At 53.1% G+C, this 24,277-nt stretch overlaps 5 protein-coding genes across 13 annotated transcripts in view; 2 read left to right on the forward strand and 3 right to left on the reverse strand.

The window, feature by feature from the left end:
- The window catches only part of MEF2B (myocyte enhancer factor 2B), a 16,755-nt gene extending 16,090 nt beyond the window's left edge, over positions 1-665 (reverse strand). The window contains exon 1 of the mRNA XM_064480056.1: positions 524-665. Coding sequence (XP_064336126.1) covers positions 524-665 — 142 coding nt within the window. The remainder of the gene's footprint in view (positions 1-523) is intronic.
- BORCS8 (BLOC-1 related complex subunit 8) overlaps positions 1-15,828 on the reverse strand; it is a 27,890-nt gene extending 12,062 nt beyond the window's left edge. Inside the window, exons 1-6 of one of the 9 annotated variants that reach the window (XM_064480061.1) lie at positions 15,204-15,808; positions 12,380-12,492; positions 11,841-11,905; positions 8,651-8,761; positions 7,165-7,240; positions 2,535-2,661 (exon numbers count right to left, since the gene is read on the reverse strand). In XM_064480061.1, coding sequence (XP_064336131.1) covers positions 7,207-7,240; positions 8,651-8,761; positions 11,841-11,905; positions 12,380-12,492; positions 15,204-15,663 — 783 coding nt within the window. In that variant the 5' untranslated portion in view covers positions 15,664-15,808 and the 3' untranslated portion in view covers positions 2,535-2,661; positions 7,165-7,206. The other 8 variants (XM_064480057.1, XR_004131947.2, XR_004131946.2 and 5 more) reach the window with 8 other exon arrangements.
- Positions 15,829-16,007: 179 nt separating this feature from the next.
- RFXANK (regulatory factor X associated ankyrin containing protein) lies at positions 16,008-20,994 on the forward strand. The gene is made up of 9 exons (XM_010997334.3): positions 16,008-16,249; positions 16,895-17,089; positions 18,318-18,398; positions 18,538-18,603; positions 18,860-18,960; positions 19,113-19,238; positions 19,626-19,692; positions 20,099-20,179; positions 20,770-20,994. Exons 2-9 carry the CDS (start codon positions 16,903-16,905, stop codon positions 20,838-20,840), a joined length of 780 nt encoding a protein of 259 aa, XP_010995636.1. The 5' UTR covers positions 16,008-16,249; positions 16,895-16,902; the 3' UTR covers positions 20,841-20,994.
- NR2C2AP (nuclear receptor 2C2 associated protein) lies at positions 20,496-22,555 on the reverse strand. Its single transcript, XM_064480062.1, has 5 exons — positions 22,157-22,555; positions 21,880-21,970; positions 21,563-21,668; positions 21,418-21,486; positions 20,496-21,164 (listed from the first exon to the last, which is right to left on the reverse strand). Exons 1-5 carry the CDS (start codon positions 22,192-22,194, stop codon positions 21,046-21,048), a joined length of 423 nt encoding a protein of 140 aa, XP_064336132.1. The 5' UTR covers positions 22,195-22,555; the 3' UTR covers positions 20,496-21,045.
- A 91-nt stretch (positions 22,556-22,646) lies between these two features.
- Positions 22,647-24,277, forward strand: part of NCAN (neurocan) — a 31,266-nt gene continuing 29,635 nt past the window's right edge. The window contains exon 1 of the mRNA XM_031437703.2: positions 22,647-23,221. Within this exon, the coding sequence (XP_031293563.2) occupies positions 23,172-23,221 (50 nt within the window). The 5' untranslated portion in view covers positions 22,647-23,171. The remainder of the gene's footprint in view (positions 23,222-24,277) is intronic.

The raw sequence follows: 24,277 nt of genomic DNA on the forward strand, positions 1-24,277 counted from the left end.
GCCTTGACACACGAGGGCATACCCACAGCAGGAAGGCATGCGGTTGTGCACAGGGGCCTCTAGGATGTGCAAAGAAGTGTGCCCCAGGAAATGGAGACACTGGAGCTTACTGACATGCAGCTCACAGACGCATACCAGGGGCTCATGGCAACACAACTTTATACACACAACTCCCGAACTGACATGAAAACCCTCAGACACATTCCCCTTGGACACACAAGCCCTCAGACATGATACATTCTCCTTCAGACATAACTCCTGGACATGAAACTCCTTGGACACTCATCCTTTGGTACACACAACCTCTCAGAAACACAACCCTTGGACACACACCCTTTGGACACACACCCTTTGGACACACAACCCCTGGGACACACAGCCTCTCAAATTCCCAATTCTAGGACGCACACTACTTAGACAACTCTCCGATGCATAGCAAGACATTCGGACCTTCAAACTCAACCCAGCCCACAGAAGCTATTCAAAGGACACGGCACAGGCCTCGGCCCGACGCGACACGCACCTGCTCCACCTGGACCCTCGGACGCTCGCGCACCGACCCGGCGGCAGCGGCACAGAGCTCCGAGCACCCCGGCGGCCACAGGTGCCTTCAGAGTGGGAGGCCCCGCCCCCAGGAGCTGATTGGCCGGGGCGGTGGTTTGCATGGAGGGCGTGTCTACAGGCGGTGATGGGCGGGAACTTGGGCGTGGCCCGGCATCGCGAGTTCTGGGGCCCGGTACTTAGACGCGGGAAGACGCAGAGGTTAGGGGAGGAGAGTACAGTGAGGGAAGAGGACCCGGGAGAGGGCTGGATCAGACGTGCCAGGCTTCCTACCCTGTCACTGGTCACTCCTGACCTTACTGCTGACCCTGACCCTAATTCGGACCCTGACTCTAACCACTGCTAGCTCCTGGACTTACTCCAACCTGACTTACTCCAACCTGAATGAACTATATCTCCGACCCCGGACCCTGAGGCCCCAGGGACCGAGGGCTTCTCGAAGCCATCCCTAACCCTTGCTCTTTCAAATAGAAGGACTGCAGAAAGGGGCTCTGGGGTCGCTGTGTGGACTATTCCAGCTGTGCCTCCTGCAGCTGGGCCAGAGGGGGTCAGGGAGGGCTGCCCCCAAACAGGGGGCATTTGTACTGGGCCTTGAAGCATGAGTAGGAGTTTGCTACTGGTTGAAGGGTTTTCTAAGAGGGAACAGGACTTGCAAAGATGCAGAGAAAGACTGCAGAATAGTCTTTGGTGGAGGAGGATGAGGGAGATGAAGCCAGAGTAGTGAGTGGAAGCAGACTGAGCTGGGCATCCACGGAGAGGCTTGGAGATGAAGCCATGAGGTGGGATGGGGAAGTCCATTTGGGGCAGATGAAAAGGGGAGAGCAGGTGGGTTGCAGTGGCTGCCTGATGTCCACCTTCTCAGAAGACAACAGGAGATGGCTGGGCCTCTGGACTTGGTGGGGAGCATGTGGAGATATCAGTTTGTAGGGGACACTGGGGAAGGAAACCGAGACCTTAAGAAGATTTTGCCTCTCCCCACACCTCAGTTCCCCCACTGTGACATGGGCACTGTGGACCTCTAGCCTGGGCATGGATTTCTCTTTGGATATAAAAACTAGAGTTTGCACTGTGTCATAAAAAGGTGGGATTAGGGGTCTGTCTTGCCTCCCCCACCCCACCCTTGCTGTCCCTCAGTGCCCAACACCAGACACTCAAGTGTCCCAAGGCCACACCAGGGCCCAGGCCAGGTTGGGGGCTTCTGCCTGGGCTCCAAGGCACAGAACAAGGCTTGGGGATATTGAGGTGGCTGGGGAGGCCCCAGGCCCCTCGAGGGCTGCTCTGTTTACCCAAGGCCGCCCGCCTGCCTCTGATGCAATAGGCAGGCTCTGGTTACGTGAGGGCGGCAGCTGGAGCAGCTCTGGGAGCAGCCCTGGGAGCGGCCTGAGCTGAGCCGGCTGGGGCTGCCCACTATGGGCCACACCTCTTGCCTCCCATCACTGGGGCTCCTTCCCGTGTTCTTGCCCCTGCCATGTTGCCTCCTTCCACCACTCATGTTCCCAAACTCCCTTCCCATTTCTATCATTCTATCAATTCCATTTCTATCATTCACACTATGATTCCTATAACATCCCCTCCTTTTTGCCTTTGCCCCTCTTCCTGTACTGTATTCTCCATCACTGGCTATGTTACCCCATGTGGACCTCCATCCCCCACTGGGGCAATCAAGAGGTTCAACCTCAGTCTTCTCAGATGAGGGGATACCCTTAGTTGCTGGAATAAGAGGTTGGAGTGTTGAAAGGGAGATTTAAGGGGAGAAGGGAATGGAAAAGGCCATAGAGGGAGATCTGGGAAGGGGGCCTGGAAGATAAGGAAGGTAGGGGCAGGTGGAGGCAGGGGTGAGGAGGTGAGGAGATACAAAAGCTGCTCCCTCCCAAGTCTCCCTCCTCCAAATCCTCTCCAAGAATGTCAGCAGGGGAAGGCTTTGAATGACCCTTCAAGGTAAGGATAGTGTGGTCCACCAGGTAGGGCTTCAGGGCTCCAGAACCCTGGGTCCCCATCCCAGCTCCGACTCCCACTTGCTGTGCAACCTCTGGCCAGTCACTTCACCCCTCTGAGCCTGTTTGCTCAGAGGGCAGGATCCTCTGAGAGTGCAGAGCAGGCCTGAAATAAAAACCAGGATTTGGATCTAAGGGGCTAAGAACAAAAAGCCAAAACTCTTCAATTAAAAAAAAAAAAAACGGCCAAAACTCAAGTCTGATTCCCATTCTGACCACCGTGGACCAACCAGGGGCAAGTCGCAGCCCTCTTGGGCCTCCTTTTACTCCATCCACAGATGTGAAGGAGCCCAGGTGGGGCATCCAACACGTTACCCAGGGATCCTTTCCAGGCGGCCCCCACCCTCATGGGTGCTAGACTCCCTGCTTGAGTGCTCTGTGCCACGGGGAGCTACCTGCCTCTCTCCTGGCCATCTACCTATTTCTGGGAGTTTTAGTGAGCAGGATCTGGGAATGCCCACTCCCTCCACTCTGGGGAGGTAAGGCTGCCAGCGCATGGGAGCTGGTGCGAGGTCTTGCTGGGTAACCTGGCCTCGCGGAGCCTTGGTTCACTTTCTGAAGCAAGGACGTATGAGGTGAAAAAGGGCAGAGGGTTACGATCCACCCTCCAGTATCAGCCAAGACTGAGGACAACGACCGCTTGGAGGCAGAGTGCTGGGCCAAGGCTTTGCCTCTTGCGTCCCCTGGCGGCCAGCAGGGGCAGGACACTCGCCAGGCACGAAGGGCAAGGCGGCATAAATGAAACGCAAATTAACCATTACCTCTGTAAGCCCTAGGACTTGGGGTGGTGGAGAATTTGACAACCTAGAGTCCTCCACAGACCTCTTTGAGAGGACATATTAGGCGTGGGCTGAAGTCGCGTTCAGGGCTGTGCGTGACAGGGAGCCCTAGGAAAGTCTAGGATACCTCATGACTGCCCCCCACTAGGCTCACAGCACCTGACCTGTCCAGGGCTGCCCCTGGGTAGTTACCTCACTGAGCTGCCCCTATGTCCCTTGGGTCTGTGCCCTGGGGCCATGGTTGGCCTGTCTGGCTCATCAGGACATCCGCTGGAGAGGCAGGACCCAGCTCAGAGAGGGTGGCCAGTGTTTGCTGGATAAATGGCTGCATGGTAGAAGGACAGATGGACAATGAGAGATGCCTTCGGAGAGGGTAAAGAGAGGGAGTGACTCTATGGGGGTCACACACCAGTCAGGGCCTAAAATAGGGTGAACCTGAGGCTCCTCCCTCCTCCTAAATTGAGCTGGGGCAGTGGGAAGGCAGGATGGTGGCAGGCTCCTAGTACACCTTAGAAGAAAGGGCTGGTCCTGTTGCCTGGTGGTTGGAGGTGGTTATTTCTCAATACCTCCTGTGTCCCTGAACCCCCTGCCAGGCCCTCAGTCCCTCCACAGCCCTGACACCCCCTAGATACACCTCTTGGTGTCTTTGCCACCCTTCTCTCCAGATCACTTCACAGTGCCAAGCTGGGGGAGATCCTCCCAGAGCAGTGGGCCTGGGACCCATCCTGGCTATACCCTCAACGACTCCATTCTGACCTTCCCGATACATTTTGCAGGGCACTGTATTGGCACACAGCTGGCCCTGGACGTGTACAAACCATGGGCCATGATCTCCCAGGCTTGGAATTCCCAGGGATCAGTGCAGGCTTTTCTGAACTCAGCAGAAACAGACTCAAAACAATTCTGGCAAAGAAATTTTAGAGACTCGTGAAACTGAAGAATTGGAATTTGCTAGTATCAGGTACAGCTGGATCCAGGGCCCCATGCAGTGTTCTCAGGCTGCCCCTTCTATCTGCCCAGCTCAACAACCACAGAAGGAAGATGGTACTTTTTGCACTTTTCCAGCAAAATTCCCAGGGGAAACCTCTCATTGGATCACATGCCCATCTCAAACCAATCACTGTGACCTGGGAGATGGGGGATTCTGATTAGCCAGGCCACCCCTGGAGCTAGGGTGGCTTCTCCATATGACCTGAGCTTGTGGTGGGCATTTCTGCTTGAGGTAGAATGCAGTCCAGGCAGGCAGGTACACAAATGTCTGCCTCAGCCTGTAAAGAAGGTCCAGTCCAGGGTTCCTTGTCCAGGTGGAAAAAGGTAGGACCAGAGAGGGTCAGCACAAGGCCCCATATCACACAGCATGTCAGAGGCAGAGCTGGGGCCAAACTAGGCTGGGGTCTGCTCTCTCTAGTTGTGTGACCTCACACAAATCATGCCATCTCTCAGAGCCTCTCTTTTCCCATCTGTATTTGGGGTGACATTTGCCTTACAGGGCTGTCTGAGGATGAAAGATGGCCTTGGTGAAGTCCCCAGCACAGCCCTGGGCACATGGCAGGTGTGTGATCAGGATTGTCATGGTGGCAGTTATTGGTCCAAGGGGCCATGGCCATGGCCGTGTCCATCAATGGGCAGGCAGGTAAGAATCCAGGGGCAGCAAAGCCTTGTCTCAGGACATTCACGGCTGGCCTGGAGGCCCCAGGCAGGAGCAGAAGGAACACGCTGGCCACACTTGCTTGGTCTTCAGTCCCCTCCAAGTCCCACAAGGCTGTGTCCGAAGGCCCAGCTCTGGAGGAGCTGGGGGGCAGGAGATGGGTCAAGGCAAGGTCTGAGAGACTCCCCAGGGTGGCAGGGTAGCCCTGATGAGGTGGTAGCTGAGGCAGGGTCCTGGGTGGGGTCAGAGGAAGAGGTGAAGCACTGGGGGTTAGAGGGTCTGGGTGTGAATCCTGGCATTTCTGGTCATGGGCAGTGACCCTGCTTTGCCTTTCTGAGCCTCAGTTTCCTCTTCTGTAAAATGGGGCTGTGTGTGCAGCCCTGGGCCTGGAGAGGTAGGGGAAACCAGGGAAGGCCAAGACTTGACCCTGTGAAGGTCACCTACAACCCCAGGGGCAACAGGTTGGGGGAAAGTCGGGGTGGAGGCTCTGAGAGAGGAGAGTGGGGCCGCAGTTCTGCAGAGCAACAGAGCAGGGTCTGTAGGGACAAAGGTGGGATAGGAGCCCCAGAGCATTTTGTTCTGATGGGGCACAGCAGTGGAGGGACAGCAGATGATCCAGCATGTTTCTAGCTGGCCTGGAGGCTCCAGGCAGGAGCAGGAGGAACACACTGGGTGTGGAAGGTGTGGGAGGGCAGCAGGGCAGCATCCTTGAGGCTCGAGGGTGAGAGGGACCAGGGCACAAGGTATAGAATAGGGAGATGGTGGGGTCTGGGCCCAGGGCTGGTGGGCAATGGGGTGGGTTTTCTGACCCCCTTGGCAGCCCCTCTTGCTCCAGGCCCTCCCAGATGTTCCCCAGGCGATCCCACAGCCTGTGGGATTCCTCGCCACCCCTCTTCCCAGAGCTAGGCCCTGCATACAGCAGGGGCCCAGTAAGACTCTCTGACTGCACACCCATGAATTCTGCTGCCTCTTGGCTCTTGGAACTGCTGTTCTAGGTGCTGTGGGGCCCTGTGCTCACCCATGCTTCCCCTGACCCTCTGAGAGGGCCTCCACAGCACAGAGAACCATCACAGCAAATGGGCAGGGGGCTCCGAAAGCTACACAAGTCAGGGGCTCAGTAAGTCCCCTGAGCACCTCCAATCTGCCCATGTTTGCCCGCATGAGCACAGAATAACAAGACACCAGGCTGTTCTTGGCGCCATGCTCTCCTCATATGGTCAACTACACCTCCCAGTCCTGAAGCCCTCCTGCAGTCCTCGCCCATCTGGTCCTGGTTCTGGCCACGTGACTGGCCGTGACCAATGGGACGTCTGTAACCGTGAAGCAAGGGGAGGCTGGATGAACATGTGTACAACTGGGTGCCCAACCCCCAGGAGAAGCCTGGGCTGGCCTGCTGGAGAGGCCATGTGGAGAATTAGACCTGTTCCCTGACCTCTGCAGCAGACCGCACCAGTCAAGGGCCAGATGTGAGGCTACCTCTGCCTATCTGGCCCCATCAAGCTCTGACAAGAGCCACAAGTGGCCCCCAGTTGAGCCCAACAAAACTGCCTGGCTGAGTCCAGCCCAAATGGCAGAACTGTTAGCAGGCAAGTGATTGGCATCATAAGCCACAAAGTTTTGGGATAGTTTGTCATGCAACAGTAGCTGACTGCTCTAACACACATCACTGTATGCGGCAGCACCCTCTCTGCCACCTAATGAACCACTTTGACAGAAAGGAAAAGCAGAGACCAGAGTGGGGAGGGACTCGCTCAGGGTCACACGGCAGGTCAGTAGTGGAGCGAGGATTCCAGAGAGGGGTGGATACCTGCTGTGCTGGGCTCTGCCTGAGACAATGCGTGTGGGTAAAGCAAGCAGCTAGCATGTGGCCAGGCTGGGGAAATGTGGGCTCACCTCCCTGTCCTGGGGACAGGGGTCCTTTGGAATGGGACAGGGCCTATGGCCTGGATAAGGGGCAGGAAGATGGCAGAGAGAGCACAAGGGAGATGGGCTGACCAAAGGACTGAGCAGCAGAGGGCACAAGGTCCCCTTCCCCTCCAGCCTCCCACTAATAAAACCATCTTACAAGCTTAGGGAGAAAGCCCAAGTGGTTAGTCGAGCAGGTCCCTTCTTGGATGTCAAGAGGGTGGGTTAGTTTAGAGCACGGAGCACAGAAAGGCTTACAGCCCCGCTTGGCACTGACCTGGGTCAGAGGGGCCAAAGCACCTCCAAGTCTCTTCTGGGATCAGGCCGAGGAGGGCGGGGGCAGTTCCTCAGGGCTGGAACAAAACATGTGCAGTGTCCATGAGACTGAGGTCAGAGGCCCCGAGGCCTGCTCGGCTAGCCTGGACTGCACATTGGGGTTGTGCTCCAGTCCCCCAAGACCCCTGGCCTGAGCCTTCAGGGCAGCCTCTGTAAAAATGGGACCAGCCACCCACTTTCAGAGGTCATGGCTGGTACTCACGTAGGACTGGGGGCTTCAAACTCCCAGGACTTGCAAAGAGAGGTCTTAGCAGGTAAACAGCTACTACTCAGGCTGCCACTAGTGTCTTTCAGAAGCACGTATTTTCACAACAGCAGGCACAAGGAGGGCTTTTTGGAAGCACTTGGGAAACTGAGTTGAAAGTAAAGGCTATGGTTTTCGAGGACCTACTGTGTGTAGGGGTGTGCTGTGCAAAGCGCTTTACATAGTGAACTCCAGTCCTAATGGCTGTCACCAGCCTGGGGCCGAGCAGCCAGAGCCAGTTGGTTATTTGGTGCAAATGATCCCAGGTGAACCCCTCTTCATGCCACCCTCATGTGCAGGTCACCACACATCCATTCTTACACATTCACAAGGCTTTTTTGTTTTTGATGATTCTTGTGTCTTGGTTATCACCAATAGCAACACAGAGGGTTTTTTTTTCTTTCTAAATGCCTGGTCGGGGACAGGCATGCCAGAACCCGAAACTGCAGGGCCAGACACATCTCAAGGCTTACAGCATGTGCATGTATGCACAAATGCATGTTTATTAAGTTACAATGAAAACAAGACCAAAAAGATCTACTTCTCCAAAATCTCTCTCCCCAGTCGCAAGAATTATAAATACTTTTCATTTCTAGACCATCTGGTCATCGGCTCAAAGCCTCTTTCAGCTCTGGGCAGCCTCCTTGCTGCCTTCAAGGCCCCGCCCAACTCCCTTACCTCGCCTCCCCCTTGTGCACCCACTCCAGCCACACCCAGCTCACCAGGCCTAGGGCTTCTGCCCCTGCCACCACAGTGCCTGGAACACCGACCCTGGGTCACCTCTGCCCACATGTCATTCAAGCCTCTGCTCACACCTCTGTCACTTCCTCAGAGAGACCCCCGCAGCCCTCTTCCTTTACGCACGTCTGAAATGTTGTCTGTTCCGTGTTTACCTGGTTGCTGTGCGTCTCCCTGTGAGACCATGGGCACACCTGTCTTGGTCGCTGCCATGTCCCCGGCACCCAGCCCAGGGCCAGGCACCCGGCAGAGCTCAGGAGCTGGGTGCTGAGAGACTGAACTCTCCTGCTACAGACGCCAAAGGGCGAGAGGAAGTCACGAGACACCGTGAGGCGAAGAAAGGGAGTTGTCTAAGGAGCGAGCAGTGGCAGTTCCTGGCTGAGCAGCGGAGGTCCTGACAGCAAGGAGGCTGAGAGCAGCAGGGGAGGGTGGTCCCGGGAGCTACCTGTGGCCCTGGGCTGTGGCGTTCATGTGGTCTCGGATGTTGATGGCCTGTTTGAGGAGACCCTCCACGCTGCGGAAGTAGACGCTGCTGTCGACAAGGTTCTTCACAGCACTGAAATGGGAGGATGGACTCAGTTGGCGCCATGCTGCTTCACCCCAGAGCCAGAGCTCCATGGACGCCCGCACCGGTGTGTATCAAGCACCTGGGGAGTCCATGGGCTTCCCTCAACGCTCATCGTGGGCCAAAAGTTTAGTTTCCCTATGTGACAGAGCACTCAATGGCAACACGCAACTTCCACGCTGAGGCTGCTAGACCATCTAAAGCTTTGAAGGAGCCGTAAACGTACAAAGACGACCTAAAAAAATCTTACTTTCCTCAGGTCACCTATTCCTGCCCCTGAAGGAAGCCTGTCAACTCAACTGTGAAAAGCTCTAAGAGGTGAGTTTAGACTCATCACCATTTGAGAGGCGCTACCACAAAGCTGTGCTAAGCTCTGGTGTTGGTACCACACTGATGAATGTCTAATGAAAATGCTCCAGTTGTGGGGAAGAAGGGATAAACTGGGAGTATGGGACTGGCAGACACAAACTACTATGTACAGAATTGAGAAACAAGGTTCTACTATGCAGCACAGGAAGCTATAGTCAATGGGCTGTAGTAACCTGTAATGAAAAAGAATATGCAAAAGTATATATATATAACTGAATCACTAGGCTGTACACCAGAAACTAATGTAATATTGTAAATCAACTATACTTCAATTTAAAAAAAAATTTTTAAAAATGAAAAAAGAAAAAAAAAAAGAAAAGAAAAGAAAAGAAGGAAAGTGCCCCTCTTAACAGCACTACAGGAAAATATTCACCAAGCCACTCTGGCCTTGCTAACGTCAGAAAGCTGCCTGTGCAATGATACCTGCAGTAAAAATAAAAGGGTGGTTTTAAAGTCCTTCTATTAAAGACAAAGAAATCACTCCCATTTATTACCAGTCAGGGACCTGCTTGAAAATGGCCATGAGATCAAAGAGGGGGGAGCTCGGTTGTCACCTGCTCTGTTGACAAACTCATCTGACACCAGCAAACAGGGTCAGCTTTTCTAGTGTCTGTTCACCTTGATAAAAAGCTGTCTAACTTATGTTACCATTGAATAGTAACAGATTCATTATTACAGCTCACTATTGAATAGTTCACCCCTACCAATATGCCATTTTAACATCTTTCAGATTATTTTTTAAATTTTAATTTTTTTTTTAAATGGAAGTACTGGGGATTGAGCCCAGAACGTTGGTCATGCTAAGTGTGAGCTCTACCACTAAGCTACAACCTCCCTTCACATCTTTCAGTTCTACACCAACCATTAAAGCATTTCAAACAACTAAAAGGGTGCTTTCATGTCTGTAGAGGAAATACAGTCTTTCAGCATTAGAGAAATTTACATCTCACTAAAGAGAAGTGCTGCGAGGACACTGGCCCTCTGCCTGGCCCAGGGCAGTCCAGTGGAACAAATGATGGACAAATCCTTTATCCACTGAAGTTGCTCTAAGCACCTGAAAGGGGGCTAGTGAGACTGAGGAGCTGAATCTTTCATTTTATTTCATTTTTATGCATTACAATTTAAGTGTGAACAGCCACCTGGGGCCAGGGCTCTTGTACCGGACAATGAGGCTAGACGAACTGGGACGAAGTACAGACTTCGATCTGTTCTTCCTTGAACGTGGGCCTTTCTGATGAGCCCTTGGCTTTCTGGGAGCTGCCAGAGAAACTCCCCTTTCTTTTCTCTCTTTCTTGAGCTATAAGGTAGGTGTCTGCGACCACCACCCTCAGGAAGATGTCATCTGTCTGGGTCACCTTCCCATCCCAGTGGAGAGGCCAAGGCTGCTGATGGTAGAACTCAGCTCAGTGCCCCCAGAAGCAGGACTTCCTGTCAAGGGACCTTCGACCACACAACAAACAGGCAAGCAAACCCCACAGCACCACACACAAGAACTGCTAGGGAGTGTCCAGTCTCCACCAAAACAATCCACAGCCTGTACCGGGGCCAACAACACTTCTAAGTAAAGTCACCAAACTCCCAAAGCAAACAGAATGAGCCAGAGCATGAAATACAATCATGGGGAACCAACAGAATCACAGGAGGCGAAGCCGGCAAAGCTGCTCTGATGGAGAGAAATACCAACTACTGCTTTTTATTCTCAGGCACAACTTTCACTTGGGGTTAAGAAAAAATATCTGAATATCTAGAGAAAGTTAAATCAGCAAAAATAATAAATGGTGTACCTATGTTCATAGCAACTTTATTCATAGTAGCTAAAACATGCAAGCAACCCAAATGTCCATCAACAGATTAATACATAAGCAAAATGTGGTCCATCCATACAATGGAATATTATTCAGCCCCCAAAAGGAAGGAAATTCTGACACAGGCTACAACATGGATGAGCCTTGAGAATATTATGCTAAGTGAAAGAAGACAGTCACAAAAAGAGAAATATTGTGATTCCACTTATGTGAGGTGCCTAGAATTATCAGATTCTTAGACAGAAAGCAGAATGGAGGGTGCCAGGAACTGTGGGGTGGGGAATGGGAAGTTAGTGTTTAATGGGGACAGAATTTCAGTTTTGCAAGATGCAAATAATTCTGGAGATGGATGGTGGTGATGGTTACACAGCATTATGAATGTATTTAATACCACTGACCTGTACACTTAAAAATAGCTAAGATGATGAATTTTATGCTATGTGCATCTTACCAAAACACAAGAAATTGGAAAGAAATAAAAATTTAAAAATAAACAGTCATATTCGGGTTTTGGCCCGACCAGCTGCCATCCACGCCCCTGGCCAGTCTGTGGTCTTCACTGTCAGTGGGAAACGCTGGCCCCTCGAGGCACCGGCTTCCTGCCCAGGTGGCATCTCCCGGAATCCTTATCACCTCCCCCTCCTATGACAGATGGGGAAGGACTGAGTGCCAGAAAGAAGCCTGCCCCAGGCACATGGGGGTCAAACGGTGAGAAGCTCAAGTCTGGGCTGGAACCTGCCCTGTGGCCAAGTGAGTCCAGATCCATATGCCTCTACTCAGATGGGTTCGGCAGGGGAGGCTGACAGGGCAGTGGGCTGAGATGCCCCTGCAGGCGCAGGAGGTGACCCCAGGGCATAACAGGGCAACCCTGGCAGTGGGGAGGCTGTGGGGCTCACCTGCAGGCATACTCCACTGTGTAGATGGCTCCCTGGCTCTGCTCCTCCCACCGCTGCATGTCAGCCTGTTGGGGTGAGGGGGCTGTTAGCAGGGGTGGCTGCTACTTCCATCCTCCCAGCTCTCTGGGAGGGCACATCTGATCACCAGTCACCATGGCTATAGAGACCGGTCCCCTCCAGCCCCTGATCTTTCCTCCTCAAACTCCCATCCCTTACCAGTCTGGGCTTTCCAGGAACACATGGCAACTATGCCTCAGGGCCTTCACACAGGCTATTTCCTTTTCCTGGCACATCCTCCCCTTGGGTCCTCATATGGCTGCCTCCTCCTCACCACACAGGTCACAACTGATGCAGACCCTGCTGTTCTCTTCTTCCAAATCTGCCCCAGCTCTTTCCACCCAGCTCCAACCTGGGTCAGTGACCATGTTCCCTGACACTGGTGTCCCAGCCTTGACTGCTAAACCAACAGCCCCTGCTCCACACAGCAGGCCCCAGGCCACAAGGTGCAGACCTTGGGAGACATTGGGAGTAGGGCTCACCTTATGCTGGGCCAGCTCAGGCAGAGAGCGTCGCACGTGCTCCTGCAGCCGGTACAGGGCCACGGATGGCTCGTTGGCCAGGACATAGACGCTCTCAGTGAATTTGTCTGTGACTGGGTCCAGGATCGACAGTTGGCAAAATGGGGGGTGGGGGGTGGGGGAGAAAAAGAGGGACAAGGAGACAAAACATCAGACTCCTGATTGCTCATGAGTCCAGCTAGAGTAGAGAAGAGTCCAGTGTCCCTCCCAGCAGCTGGGTCACCTGTGGCCCAGGTGATGCGTTGTGGGAGTTGGTCACAGCAGGGCCTCAGTCTTGAGGACATCAACCTGTCCAGTGAACTCATGATCTTTCCCTTCCCAAACCCACTTGTAGTGGACACTGCTGCCACCCACTTGTATCCATTCACATTCCCTTTACCCCAGTGACAAAATTCCAAGATTCTTCTTCAGAGGATGCCCACTGGCTACTGGACCCAAAAGTGACAGAAAGTTGACACCCATGGATGGCTCTCAGCCATGACTAACCACCGAGGGGTATGAAAACCCATGTCCCGTCCTGTGTGCTGGAACATCTCAGAGGCACAACTCATACCTGTGAGCACCCCTGAGGGAACAGGCTGAGGCCTCCCTCTGTGCGATTTACCTGAGGTCATTCCTTGCTTAGCCTCTTCCCTGGCCCTGTTTTGTCTCCCCTTCTCCTCTGTGGGGTTCTCTTGGTAAGTTAATCGCACACAAATCCTCATCCCAGGGTCTGCTTCAACAAACAGCAGCTAGCTGGTTGTCCCCGCCCATCCTACCCCACCAATAAGCAGATCCTGCTGTCTGAGTCACAAAACAAAGCCCCAAACTCACTCATTCTTACCACTGCTCTGACCCCACTGATCTAGGTGTAGCCTGTCCCACTGAGATGGCAAACTCAGCTCCTCCCTGGTCTCCCTGCTTCCCCACCTGTCAACAATCCAATCCTCACGAAACAGATGGAATGAGCTCCTAATAAACATATTAGATATGTCTCTCCTCTGCTTGAAACACTCCCATGACTCCCAGCAGCCTGAGAATTAAATCTGCCTTCCTTAACATGGCCCAGAAGGCCCTATATGTCTTGCCTGCTGTTGCCCACCTCTGCCCCAGGCACAATGACCTCCTGCTTGTTCCTTACACTCTCAGCAGTGTCCAAGAACTTTCTGAGATGATGGGAAGGTTCTATAATCTTTACTGTCCAATATGGTAGCCATATATGGCTACTGAGCACTTGAAATGTGCTCACTGGGTCACTGACGTGACTCAGAATCCGAATTTTAAATTCTACCTAATTTAAATTAACATAAATATGCATAAGCACAGTGACCAGTAGCCAGTGTATTGTGGCACAGTTCTGAACACTCTGCCACCTCAGGACCTTTATACCTGTTGTTCCCACCACTGACATTGCCCCCACCAACCCCTCGTTTCTCCTCACCCCTCATGTCTCAGCTCAAATGTCACCTCCTGGGTAAAGTCTTCCCTAATTACCAAGCTTAATCAATCAGATGTCCCTTCAACTTCATTCTCAACCTCAGCACTTTGTTCATTTCCCTTATACTTAAATTCTCATTCTTTGTTAGGTTACATGTTTACCTAAAACTTCATTTGTGAGGGCAGGGGCTTTGCTGAGCCTCAGTTTCCTCATCTGTAAATATGGAATGATAACTGTACCCACCTCAAGGTCTGCTACAGAGATGGACCCACACTACTGCCCAGGGCATTGTGGTTGGTGAGGGAAAGAACCCACATGTGTCTGGGAGTCAAGAGAGGCTGTGCATGAGTCTGCCCAGTTTAGATGTGTCCAGTGTACCACTGTGCCCTGAGTTGGGCAGAGCCCAGCCTGTCACCTCCAAACTCTGTCCTCTTACTCTCTTAGGCCTCCTCATTTTGAAAGTGAGTGTAGTACTAATAGCTTACATTTCACAGTGTCATTATGGAGAATGTGGAGTTAAATGTACTTGTGACTTTTTTTGGAAATAATAATAATAGCTATTATTATGATTGTTGTTGTTGTTGTTATTATATTATTATTAAGGAATCCACTTCTATGATTGTCATGAAGCCCAAGCTGGGTTAACAGTGACAAGCTCTGGAGGTAACTATAACCCACTCTGGACGTTCTGGTTATAACCACTGTCTCCTCTATCTCAACTGAAAACCCATACACATGAAGCCTCAATCTCGAACTTCTCTTCCTGGAAGATGCCAAAGCCAACTATGTGAGAGGTTTTATCAGTGGAGAAGACGACTATGTCTTCCCAGAAGACAAATCCTCTACTTTGCTTTATGAGGCAGATAGCAACCCCAAACCACCAACAGGTTGGGACCTGCGCAGGCCTCAATTAAATGTACTTGTGACTTCTAAATAATTAACTAGTAAAAACGTATATAATACAGTAACAAAAACATTTATACTTTAAAAATAGCTTGTGGCATTTTGTAACTTGTAACTCGGTCATATTGGATAAGTCAACGTAAACACACAAATGCGTAAATACAAGGGAAACCAAACACATAGCAATTGCCACACCCCAAACGTTTTTCCAATGCTTTACAAATATCAGGTAACTGAATTCTCACAATTTTGTGGGGAGAAGGAGGGAGACTATTATACTCCCCATTCTACAGATGACAAAATCGAGGCACAGAGATTTTCTAAAGGTTTCAAAACTAGTCAGCGGCCGAGTCAGGATTCCGCAGCAGCTCAACCACTGCCCCCTGAACGCTCTCCCTCCGTGCCTTGGCTCCTTCCTGCCCCGAGTCAGGTCGCCCTTCCGCCCCGCTCGGCACCCCGCACCACCTTTTTTCCCCTTGAGCTGCATCTCAGGTTCCTCCATCGCGGCCACGGCCTTGTTCCGACGACCAGGACCGGAAGTCAGGAGGTGGGGACAACTGCCTAAATCTTCCCTGCGAAACTGGATTCCGCACCTCTCCAGTTCCTGTGCTAATTGGCCCGCCTTCCCAGATCCTTCGTCTACCCAGACAGAAGAGGGTCCGTGAGTGAGAGACTGGGGAAAGAGGCACTTGGGAAGTGGGTAAAGAGAGGACAGCGACCCCTTGAAGTTCCAGGAGGGACACTCAGGAGGGGGACGGGAAAGGGCGCCCTCTCTTAACGAACACCTTTTTCGGGGGCAGACGAATTGGGGGAACACTCCACATATTGCCCACTTTAGGCCGTATAAACTCCCTTCTTGTACCCCTCCAGCTGCCATCAAATCCCTGCACATGCTCCTGAGCCTCCAGGATCGCAGAGGGCACATTGTTATGGACAGGGGCGGCAGTGGTGTCGCCCCTTTAAGTCCCAGACGCCCCACCTAATTCCCTCCCGCCATCCTACTGGAGAAAGCCCGACCCGTGTTTCCGAAGGTGGAGCCGAGTGGCTCTGCCTGAAAAAAAATCTGTGGGCCGAATTGGAGGTAAGGGAGGACAAGCGCAGTGAACTCTAGTGAGCTCTCTGAGGCCCCGCCCATCCCCCCGAACCTACTGGGCTCCCGCCGGAGCCACTAGGACAAGAACGCGCAGGCGCAATTGCATTTCTATTGCCCCCAGCGGAAGCCACGCCCCTCCCCCGAGCCTTAAAGGGCCAGAAGCAGCACCTACTGCTCCGGCCCTTCCGCACTTTTGTGGGGCTGGGTGCGCAGGCGCAGTGGGGGAACTCTGGAGTGGGGGTAGCGGTCGCGTATCAAGTTGCTCTCTGTCCGGGCAGAAGAAGCCAGGGTGCAGAGGGTCCAGGCTCCATTTTGCTCCCCCCTACATCAGTTGGAATAGAAAAGTTTGTGAATTGGGCCCCCAAGTTTGGGGGGACCCGGGATTGCGGCGTGGGGTGACAAAGGAGGCTCGTTAGAGGTGAGTGGACCTCCTCGATCGGTTTGGGAGGGGCGGATGGGATGCAACCAATCACATCTTTGTTGAGCCCTCACTCATTAACAGGGATTTCGACCCTCTCCCAAAAAAAACCCCACACCGAACATTTACTAAGTTCTGTCCGTGTATCAGGCCTCCTGCAGACATGATGTTTACAGACATGATTTTTTAGGCCTTATTTCTCTATCTTATTAATGAAGAAACTGAGGCTGAGAGAAATTGTCATGTGCCCGAGTTTTCACAGCTATAAAAGTGGAAGGATTCAACCCAGATGGCTGACCACAGAGCCAAGGCTTTTAAAGCAGTACATATTGTATATGTTCTGATGGTGCTCTGGGGAGGAGTGGGTCTGAGAAGCAGTTGGACTCTGTTGGGTTTTTTTTGGGGGGGGGTGATTAGGTTAATTAACTTTTTAATGGAGGTACTGGGGATTGAACCCAGGACCTTGTGCATGCTAGGCATACACTCTACCACCAATCTATGTCCTTCCCAGTTGGACTCTGGTTTTAATTTGCTTCTGAGTCCAAATTTACCCACACTCACTGTGCAAGGCCAAAGTATGCAGTCAGTGCCTAATTAACGAGCTGATAATTATTGCTATCTCACCCTGTTTGGCCCTTACACCAGCTTCCCCCATGGAGCCCACCCAGCCTGCAGAGGATCTCAGCCTGACCCAGCAGCCTTCCACCCCAGAATTTGGGGACCCTGAAGACCCTCAGGATGAGGCCCCTGATGGCTCAGACACGGTGGTCCTCAGTCTCTTCCCCTGTACTCCGGAGCCTGGGAATCCTGAACCAGATGCTGGCAACTCCTCACCTCAGGGTAGGGTACTTCCCCTGTACTCCTGCCTCTGGGGTGCAAGAATGGTGGAATTTCAGACCCAAGATGGGACCTCTGTCATTATGTCCCTCTCCACCCAGTGAAGGATTGCTTATCTGTTTGTTTTTTTTTATTGTGGTAAAATCCACATAACATAAAAGTTACCATTTTAACCAGAATTGCTTATAATTCAATGGCAGTAAGTACATTCACAATGGTGTGTAACATCTACCTCTTTGTAGTTCTAGAACATTTCCATCACCCCAAAACAAAAACCCCAGACCCTTCAGCAGTCACTCCCCATTCACCTCCTCCAGCCCTTGACAACCAGAAATCTACTTTCTGTCTCTCTGGATTTGCCTTTTCTGGATATTTCATATAAATGGGTTCATACAACATGTGGCCCTTCCTGTCTGACTTCTTTCACTCAGCATGATGTTTCCAAGGTTCACCCACATTGTAGAGTGTCAGTGCTTCATCCCTTATATAGCTGAATAATATTGCATAGTGTGGATGGACCGCATTTAGTTTGTTCATTCAACCGCTGATGGACATTTGGATTGTTCCCCTTTTAGTGACTGAATAGTGCTGCCGTGAACATGTTTTTGTCTGAAAACATGATTTCAACTCTTTGGGGTAGATGCCTAGGAGTGGAATGGCCAAATCAGATAATTCTATGTTTGACTTACTGGGGACCCAAGGATTTCTTTTGATTGGAATCTAACTCAGTCTAACTGGAGTCTAACTCAATCTAACATGTCTAACTCAGTCCCCCCAGGGCCTTTGTCCCTGCTGTTCCCTCCATGTGGAATGGTCTTCCCACACCTCTCCCCAGGTTTCTTCAATTGGCCAAGCTCTCAGTTGGTGTCACCTCCTTGGCGTGGCCCTCCCTGACTACATTCTCTCAAAGAGACTCACCCCCTGCCCTCCCTTCTTTCCACCTCATTCTGCCTACGTTTCATTTCTCCTGAATGTGTATCTCAACTTGAGCTTTCATTCTGTTTCTCTGTTTCTGTCTGACTCCACGGCTTGTCCATGGGCCCCTTGAGGGCCTTTTGTATGCGCAGAACCTCGCCAGGCACGGAGAAGTACATACCCTGGGTATCTGGGAGGGTGGAGTGAGTGGATAGTGGAGTCAGAAGCTGTCTTTGGTAGTTCCAAGCCCCTAGGGTCTGGCCTGAAGCCCAAGACATACTGAGGGGAACCTGAGGCCCTCCCTCTCTCCCAACAGGCAGCTCCCTGAAGCACTCCACAACCCTCACCAACCGGCAGCGGGGGAATGAGGTCTCGGCCCTGCCGGCCACCCTGGATTGTGAGTGGGCCTCCGGTCCCCAAGGGGGAGAGAGGTAGTGGGGTGGCAGGGGCTGAGAGGAGCAACTCTGGACAGGAATAAACTGAGGTGTGGAGCAGGGATGGGACAGGTGAGGACTCTGCCTCTCTCTGGCCCCCAGCCCTTTCCATCCACCAGCTCGCGGCCCAGGGGGAGCTGAGCCAGCTGAAGGAGCATCTGAGGAAAGGTGTGTGCCATGTGCATGTGCCAGTGTCTCCATGCCTGTATGACCTCGCAGGCTGGTGTGTGCATGTGGGTGCTGACGTGACCTGAGTCTCCACACGTGTACCTGTGTCTGTGTGTTTGAGCGCGTCCACGTATGTGCCTCCACATGTATGCCCCCCCAACGTCTGACCCCAGCCGCCTGCCCCACCCCAACTTCTGCAGCGTTGGGGAGAGTGGGCAGGGGTGCATCCCAGTGGTACCACCCCCCCTCCTGCCAGGCGACAACCTCATCAACAAGCCGGACGAGCGAGGCTTCACCCCCCTCATCTGGGCCTCTGCCTTCGGAGAAATTGAGACCGTCCGCTTCTTGCTTGAGTGGGTGCGTCCCAGCATGGCTGGGGGCTTCCTGGGGACTTGAGGGCGGGCAAAGGTCTCAGCTGAGTCTGCTGGTACTGTGTCTGTAAGACAGAGCTGCCTTGGGGACCCCATGATTGCAGGGAATATCCCCACACCTCACTCTGCTCCCTTCAGGGTGCTGACCCCCACATCCTGGCCAAGGAGAGGGAGAGTGCCCTGTCACTGGCCAGCACGGGTGGCTACACGGACATCGTGGGGCTGCTGCTGGAGCGTGACGTGGACATCAACATCTATGACTGGGTGAGGCGCCACCCACTGGCCCTGGGTTCCTCACAGGGTACCAGGCCTGCTCTGGGTGATAAAAACCCAAGACAGACCCATCCCCAAGCCTTACAGAGCTCCCAGTTTTTTGGGGTGGGGGTAGTTAGCAGACATATAAACAGTCAGCTCAGATGCAGTGAAAAACACTATGTTGGCAGATAAGCAAGACAGCTAGCTACAAGAGCCCAGAGGCCACCTGTACAGCCAAGGGAGGTCAGGGTGGGCTTCTTAGAAGAAGCTGAGACCCACAGGAGAAGCTAGTTGGGCCAAGTGTCCAACAAGAGGGGGATCCACATTAAATTGGAGGGTGTGAGGTTTTGTGAGAATCTGGAAAAGATGGAGTGTTGGTTGCCCCTGCCCCTACAGAATGGAGGAACGCCACTGCTGTACGCTGTGCGCGGGAACCATGTGAAGTGTGTGGAGGCCTTGCTGGGTGAGTGGGAGTAGAGGCTGGCCCTAGTGGCCTTAGAGCCCCAGTGGGCCCTGCAGGGATACTGAGGGCCAGGGATGGGTTTGAGCTCTGCTTGAGCAGCTCTTGGGATGGGTGGTCACTGCCTGCTTTCCCCAGAGGATTGATAAGGGGACAGGAGGTGGTAGGACAGCCCAGGGGTTTGGCCGACTGGGTTGAGCACCCACCCTCCTGCCTCAGAGACCCTGGAGGTGGAGATTCTATTGGCCACGTTCATCAGAGAAGTTAGGCTCTCATCTAAGGCCACACAGGCAACCGGCAGACCTGTGGCTGCATTGTGGTAATCACAGGACCATCCAGGTCTCCATGCCCAACCCAGGATCCCGGTCCCCAGGCCCAGCCCACTCTGTAGCCCTGCTCTGCTTTGCAGCCCGAGGAGCTGATCTCACCACGGAGGCAGACTCTGGCTACACCCCGATGGACCTCGCCGTGGCCCTGGGATATCGGAAAGGTTGGCCTGAGACACGTAGGGGCAGTGACAAGGTGCTGTAGGTGGGATGACCACAGAGGGGAACACAGGACATCACATCCCTCTTGGATGTCAGCAAACATCAAATGCCACTATGTACTTGGCCTTGGCACATGCTAAGCCCAGCTCCCAGGGCCCCTTTAGAAAGTAGGAAGATCCTAATGGATCCAAACCCCTGGGGTCACGGTGGGGCTTGGGAAGTATCCCACTTTTTCCTTCAAGGAGTTTTATTCCATGTGAGACAGAGATAATTCCTCACGGTCCCTCTCATCTTTTCATAAAAGTCACAGTTTGCCAATTTTGTTTGGTAAGGAGTATTTTTTATAACTGAAAAACCTCAAAAATGCATTTTTACAACTTCAGGGAAATTGAGGTTCTTAGAATGGGGGCCTCTGTCTTCCTAGCTGTGTTCTGGCAAGAGTCTGAATTTCCCTGTGTATGAAATGGGTCCTCTGTCCAGGTTTTAGAGCTGAGAGGCCCACATTCACACACTGAGCAGAGGTTACAGGTTGGCCTGTGCCTCTGCAGCTGCAGTCAATTCATGGCCCACCTTTTCCCTATCCTGTTTCCAGTGCAACAGGTGATCGAGAACCACATCCTCAAACTCTTCCAGAACAACCTGGTGCCCGCCGACCCCGAGTGAACACCGTCTGCCGGGTACTCAGACACTCAGGGAACAAAATGGTCAGCCCAGAGCTGGGGGAACCCAGACCTGGCTTCAGAGGCAGCTCCTGGACAGACGGTGGGAGAGGACCCTTTCTGAGAGGAAACAATAAACCTTCTGTGCAGAACTTGAAGAGCTTTGCTGTGCTTCCCGGAGGGCTTCCTGGAGGAAGCAGCCACAGGCCTCACACCTTTTTTTCTCCTAGTACTCGCAGGTGGTAGATGACTACTCGGCCGAAGAAATCAGTGGTGTTCTCAAATGTCACTTTCAGCCGGTCCACCTCAGCAGCTGGCACAGGGAAGGTGTAAGCAGAGCAGTCAAGGGAAACAGGTGCCTCACTATTTCCCACCTACCAGCCCCAGCTCAGATACCCCAACATGCTGGGCAACCTGGCACGCTATGGGCCACTCTGAAGCTCTCACTCAGAACAGATTATTATGAGCCCATTCTACAGATGAAGCAGTGGAGACCTAAAGGCATCTCGCTCCAGGTCACACACCAGGTCCCACAGCTTTCAGAGGCACAGACCACCCCACCCAGAGGCTGGAGCAGGATATCTGAAGCGAGTTGTTGTCCGCAGGGTAAAAGTCCACAATCTTTCCAAAGGCCTCACTCCCCTGGGAACCTGCAGGGTAGAAAGGAGCAGACTGTGAGGTCGGTGTGCCCCCTCCAATCCCCCACCTTCTAGGACCTTCTGGTACCTTCCAGGCGGCCCTGGTGACAGGAGAAGCCCCCTTGGAACTGGATCTGCAGCTGGGAGACACAGATGCGCTGGGGAAACTCCAGTATCACCCACTGGGAGGGGCCCTGGAAGCAGATTGAAACAGAGGCCCATGGTCACTCTGGGCTCAGAGCCCTGCTATGCACGTCTCTCATTCACACAGTCTGTGGTGGGTGAGGGGGTACACAGGTTCCTTCCCTGGCCAATCTGACTGCCCATCTGGGGTGCCCTGAAATTCTAGGACCCTTGATTCTAACTCACACTTGGGGTGGAGGGTCCGGAGAGAAGGTGCCTCACCTGGTCTGAGTTCCAGCATGTCTCCTCGTCCTGGTCGAACAGGTGCTTCTTTCCAAACTGCCTAGTGTTACGATTCAGCACCGAACTCACCCTGGAAGCAATCAGAATCAGGGCGTGGAGAGGTGTTGAGCCCAGCGGCGAGGACCCACCTGCTATCCGGCCCACCCCTTCCTCACCACCGGTTCCCCCATTTCTGTCCACCCGGGTCTAACCGCAGGCCAAGAGCCTCGCCCACCATTGGCCGCCTCCGTTCACCTAACCCCACCTGGGCTCTCACCTGCTTACTGTCTCTGGACAAACCAAAGAGTGGGTCATCTCGGCGCCACAAGGCCTCGCAGGATTCAGGGCTTCGCTCAGCCCCGATTTGAATCTCGGCGCCAAAGCAGCCGCAGGGGCGCGATCTCATTCACGTCTCAGAGTCTGCACGTCCTCACCTGTAACACGGCACAAGGACCGTCACTGCCCCGTCACTTCACTCCTAAATGTCGCCGTTATCACCCCCTTGCCGGACAGATTAGGAGTTTCGGGGAAACTGTCAATGACTGAAGTCCAGAACTTTCACAGTGGGTCCAAGGAGGGGAAACAGGTTTCCTGAGGGGACAACTGCTCCCTCTCCGAGCCTCAGTTTCGCTGCTAACAGCTCGGGGAACCAAAACCCAGACCCGGAACCGCGTCAACACTGCGCAGGCGCAGTGTTACTCAGGTTCGCCCAGCCCGCGCTCCCGGGGCGCGGTTTATTTTGAGCCCCGCCCCCTCAGCGCCCACCTCTTAAAGGGCCCTTGTCCAGTGATTGCGTGTCCCTCGGAGTTGGAGGAAGAAGGCTGGCACCTAAAGCAAATGTGTTACGACTGTGTACGGGGCGCTGTCCTTTGGTGCCCGCGGGTATAGAGCACTAGTTTTGGAGTCCGAGAGATTTCTTATAATGATGTCTTCCTACCGGCAAAATGAAGTCGGCCGGATTCATTCCTTAACTGCAACTGGAGCCTGGGAACCCCTGCACCTCACTGCCTCCCAGAGGCCGAAGGAAGAGTTGAGGAAGAAGCCAAGATGTTGCGAGTACTGGGAGTCTTTATCAGCCTCATGTGTCCCCAAATCCGTCTTCTCAGTTAATGCTGCCAGGGACAGGCGTCTTGGAGGAGGGGGAATGCGAGGTGGATTTTGAAGGATGAACAGGAGTTTACCAAACCGGATTACACAAAGCCTCAGATACATGGCTAAAGATTTGTTTCACTGATTCATTAAACAACTGCCACTCCCTTACTGCCCAGTCCTGTCCTGGGTGATGCTGGAGAATGAGAGAGGCCTCAGCTCCAGCCCCATACCTGAGGATCTCCCAATGTGGGTAAGCTAGACATATACACTCTCGGCCCTATGGGGCCAGGGCTGAGCCAGGGGGGAGAGAGAGAGCTGGGATAGCAGGGGCTATACTTGGAGAGAGGGTTTCCTGGGAGAGGCGATATTAGGCCTGCACTTTAATGGATGGGCAGAAATTCACCAGGGTGAGGAAAATGGGGAGAGAGGCGTAGGCAGGGAGAACAGCATAAGCAAAGGCCTGGTTGGATGAAAGACCATGAATTTGAATAAAATATGTGGAGCCAGATCCTGCTAGGCCTAAAGCAGTCACGGAAGGTGTTTGAGAAAGGGCGGTTCACCATCCAGTCTGCATGAATGGAGGGCTCTGAAACAGAGCAGCCACTGGCAGGAGGTTGCAGTTCCTGGCTTTAACGGAATGGTCTGGGATCCAACCCCTTTTTTCAAGGGCTAGGGGAATGGTCCTCCTGGCATCCTACTAGTGTCTGGCCAAGTCCACACCAGGAGTGGGGGCTGGCTGGGAAACTGGGACACCAGCGGAAGGGCCACACCATCAGCCCCTGCCTGCCAGGACTTCTTGCATTCAGTCATGGCCTGGTGCCATTCAGACCTCGTTCTGCTCGTCTCAGGGCCGGGGCTGGGGGTGTCAAAAAAACACCTCCCTACCTACCCCTGGAGGAATTTAGGAAGAGCGTGGACTCCAGAGGGCTTAGATCTGGTTCAAATCCTGGTTGGGTCACTCACTCATGAGCTGTGTGATCTTGGACAAGTATGTTGAGCTCTCTGAACCTCAGTTTCCTCATCTGTGAAATGGAGGGGATTCTATTTACAGGACTGCTGGAGAATTCAGTGGGCGCTTCAGGCTGACACATAACAACAGTGGCTGACCTTTGTTGAGAGCCTACTCTGTGTTTAAGTTGAAGCCACGTTTTGTCTTCATCCATTAAAAACCTGACTCATTAAACCTGCTGTGCTGGTCCCAGTCACCACATTTTACAGCTGAGGATATGTATAGCCGCTTGGTCAAGGTTCCCAGGGACGATATGCATGGCCCCAGGGCCCTTCTTGCCACTCCTGGTCTTGGCAT

Source organism: Camelus dromedarius, chromosome 27, assembly GCF_036321535.1.
Source record: "Camelus dromedarius isolate mCamDro1 chromosome 27, mCamDro1.pat, whole genome shotgun sequence".
Lineage (NCBI taxonomy): Eukaryota > Metazoa > Chordata > Mammalia > Artiodactyla > Camelidae > Camelus > Camelus dromedarius.

Coding starts and splice junctions, on each gene's coding strand:
- RFXANK (XM_010997334.3), top strand. CDS start 16,903: ATGGAGCCCACCCAGCCTGCAGAGGATCTCAGCCTGACCCAGCAGCCT. Junction 17,090..18,317: donor TGGCAACTCCTCACCTCAGG/GTAGGGTACTTC, acceptor CTCTCCCAACAG/GCAGCTCCCTGAAGCACTCC. Junction 19,693..20,098: donor GTGTGTGGAGGCCTTGCTGG/GTGAGTGGGAGT, acceptor TCTGCTTTGCAG/CCCGAGGAGCTGATCTCACC.
- NR2C2AP (XM_064480062.1), bottom strand. CDS start 22,194: ATGACCCACTCTTTGGTTTGTCCAGAGACAGTAAGCAG. Junction 21,971..22,156: donor TGTCCAGAGACAGTAAGCAG/GTGAGAGCCCAG, acceptor GATTGCTTCCAG/GGTGAGTTCGGTGCTGAATC. Junction 21,669..21,879: donor CATGCTGGAACTCAGACCAG/GTGAGGCACCTT, acceptor ATCTGCTTCCAG/GGCCCCTCCCAGTGGGTGAT.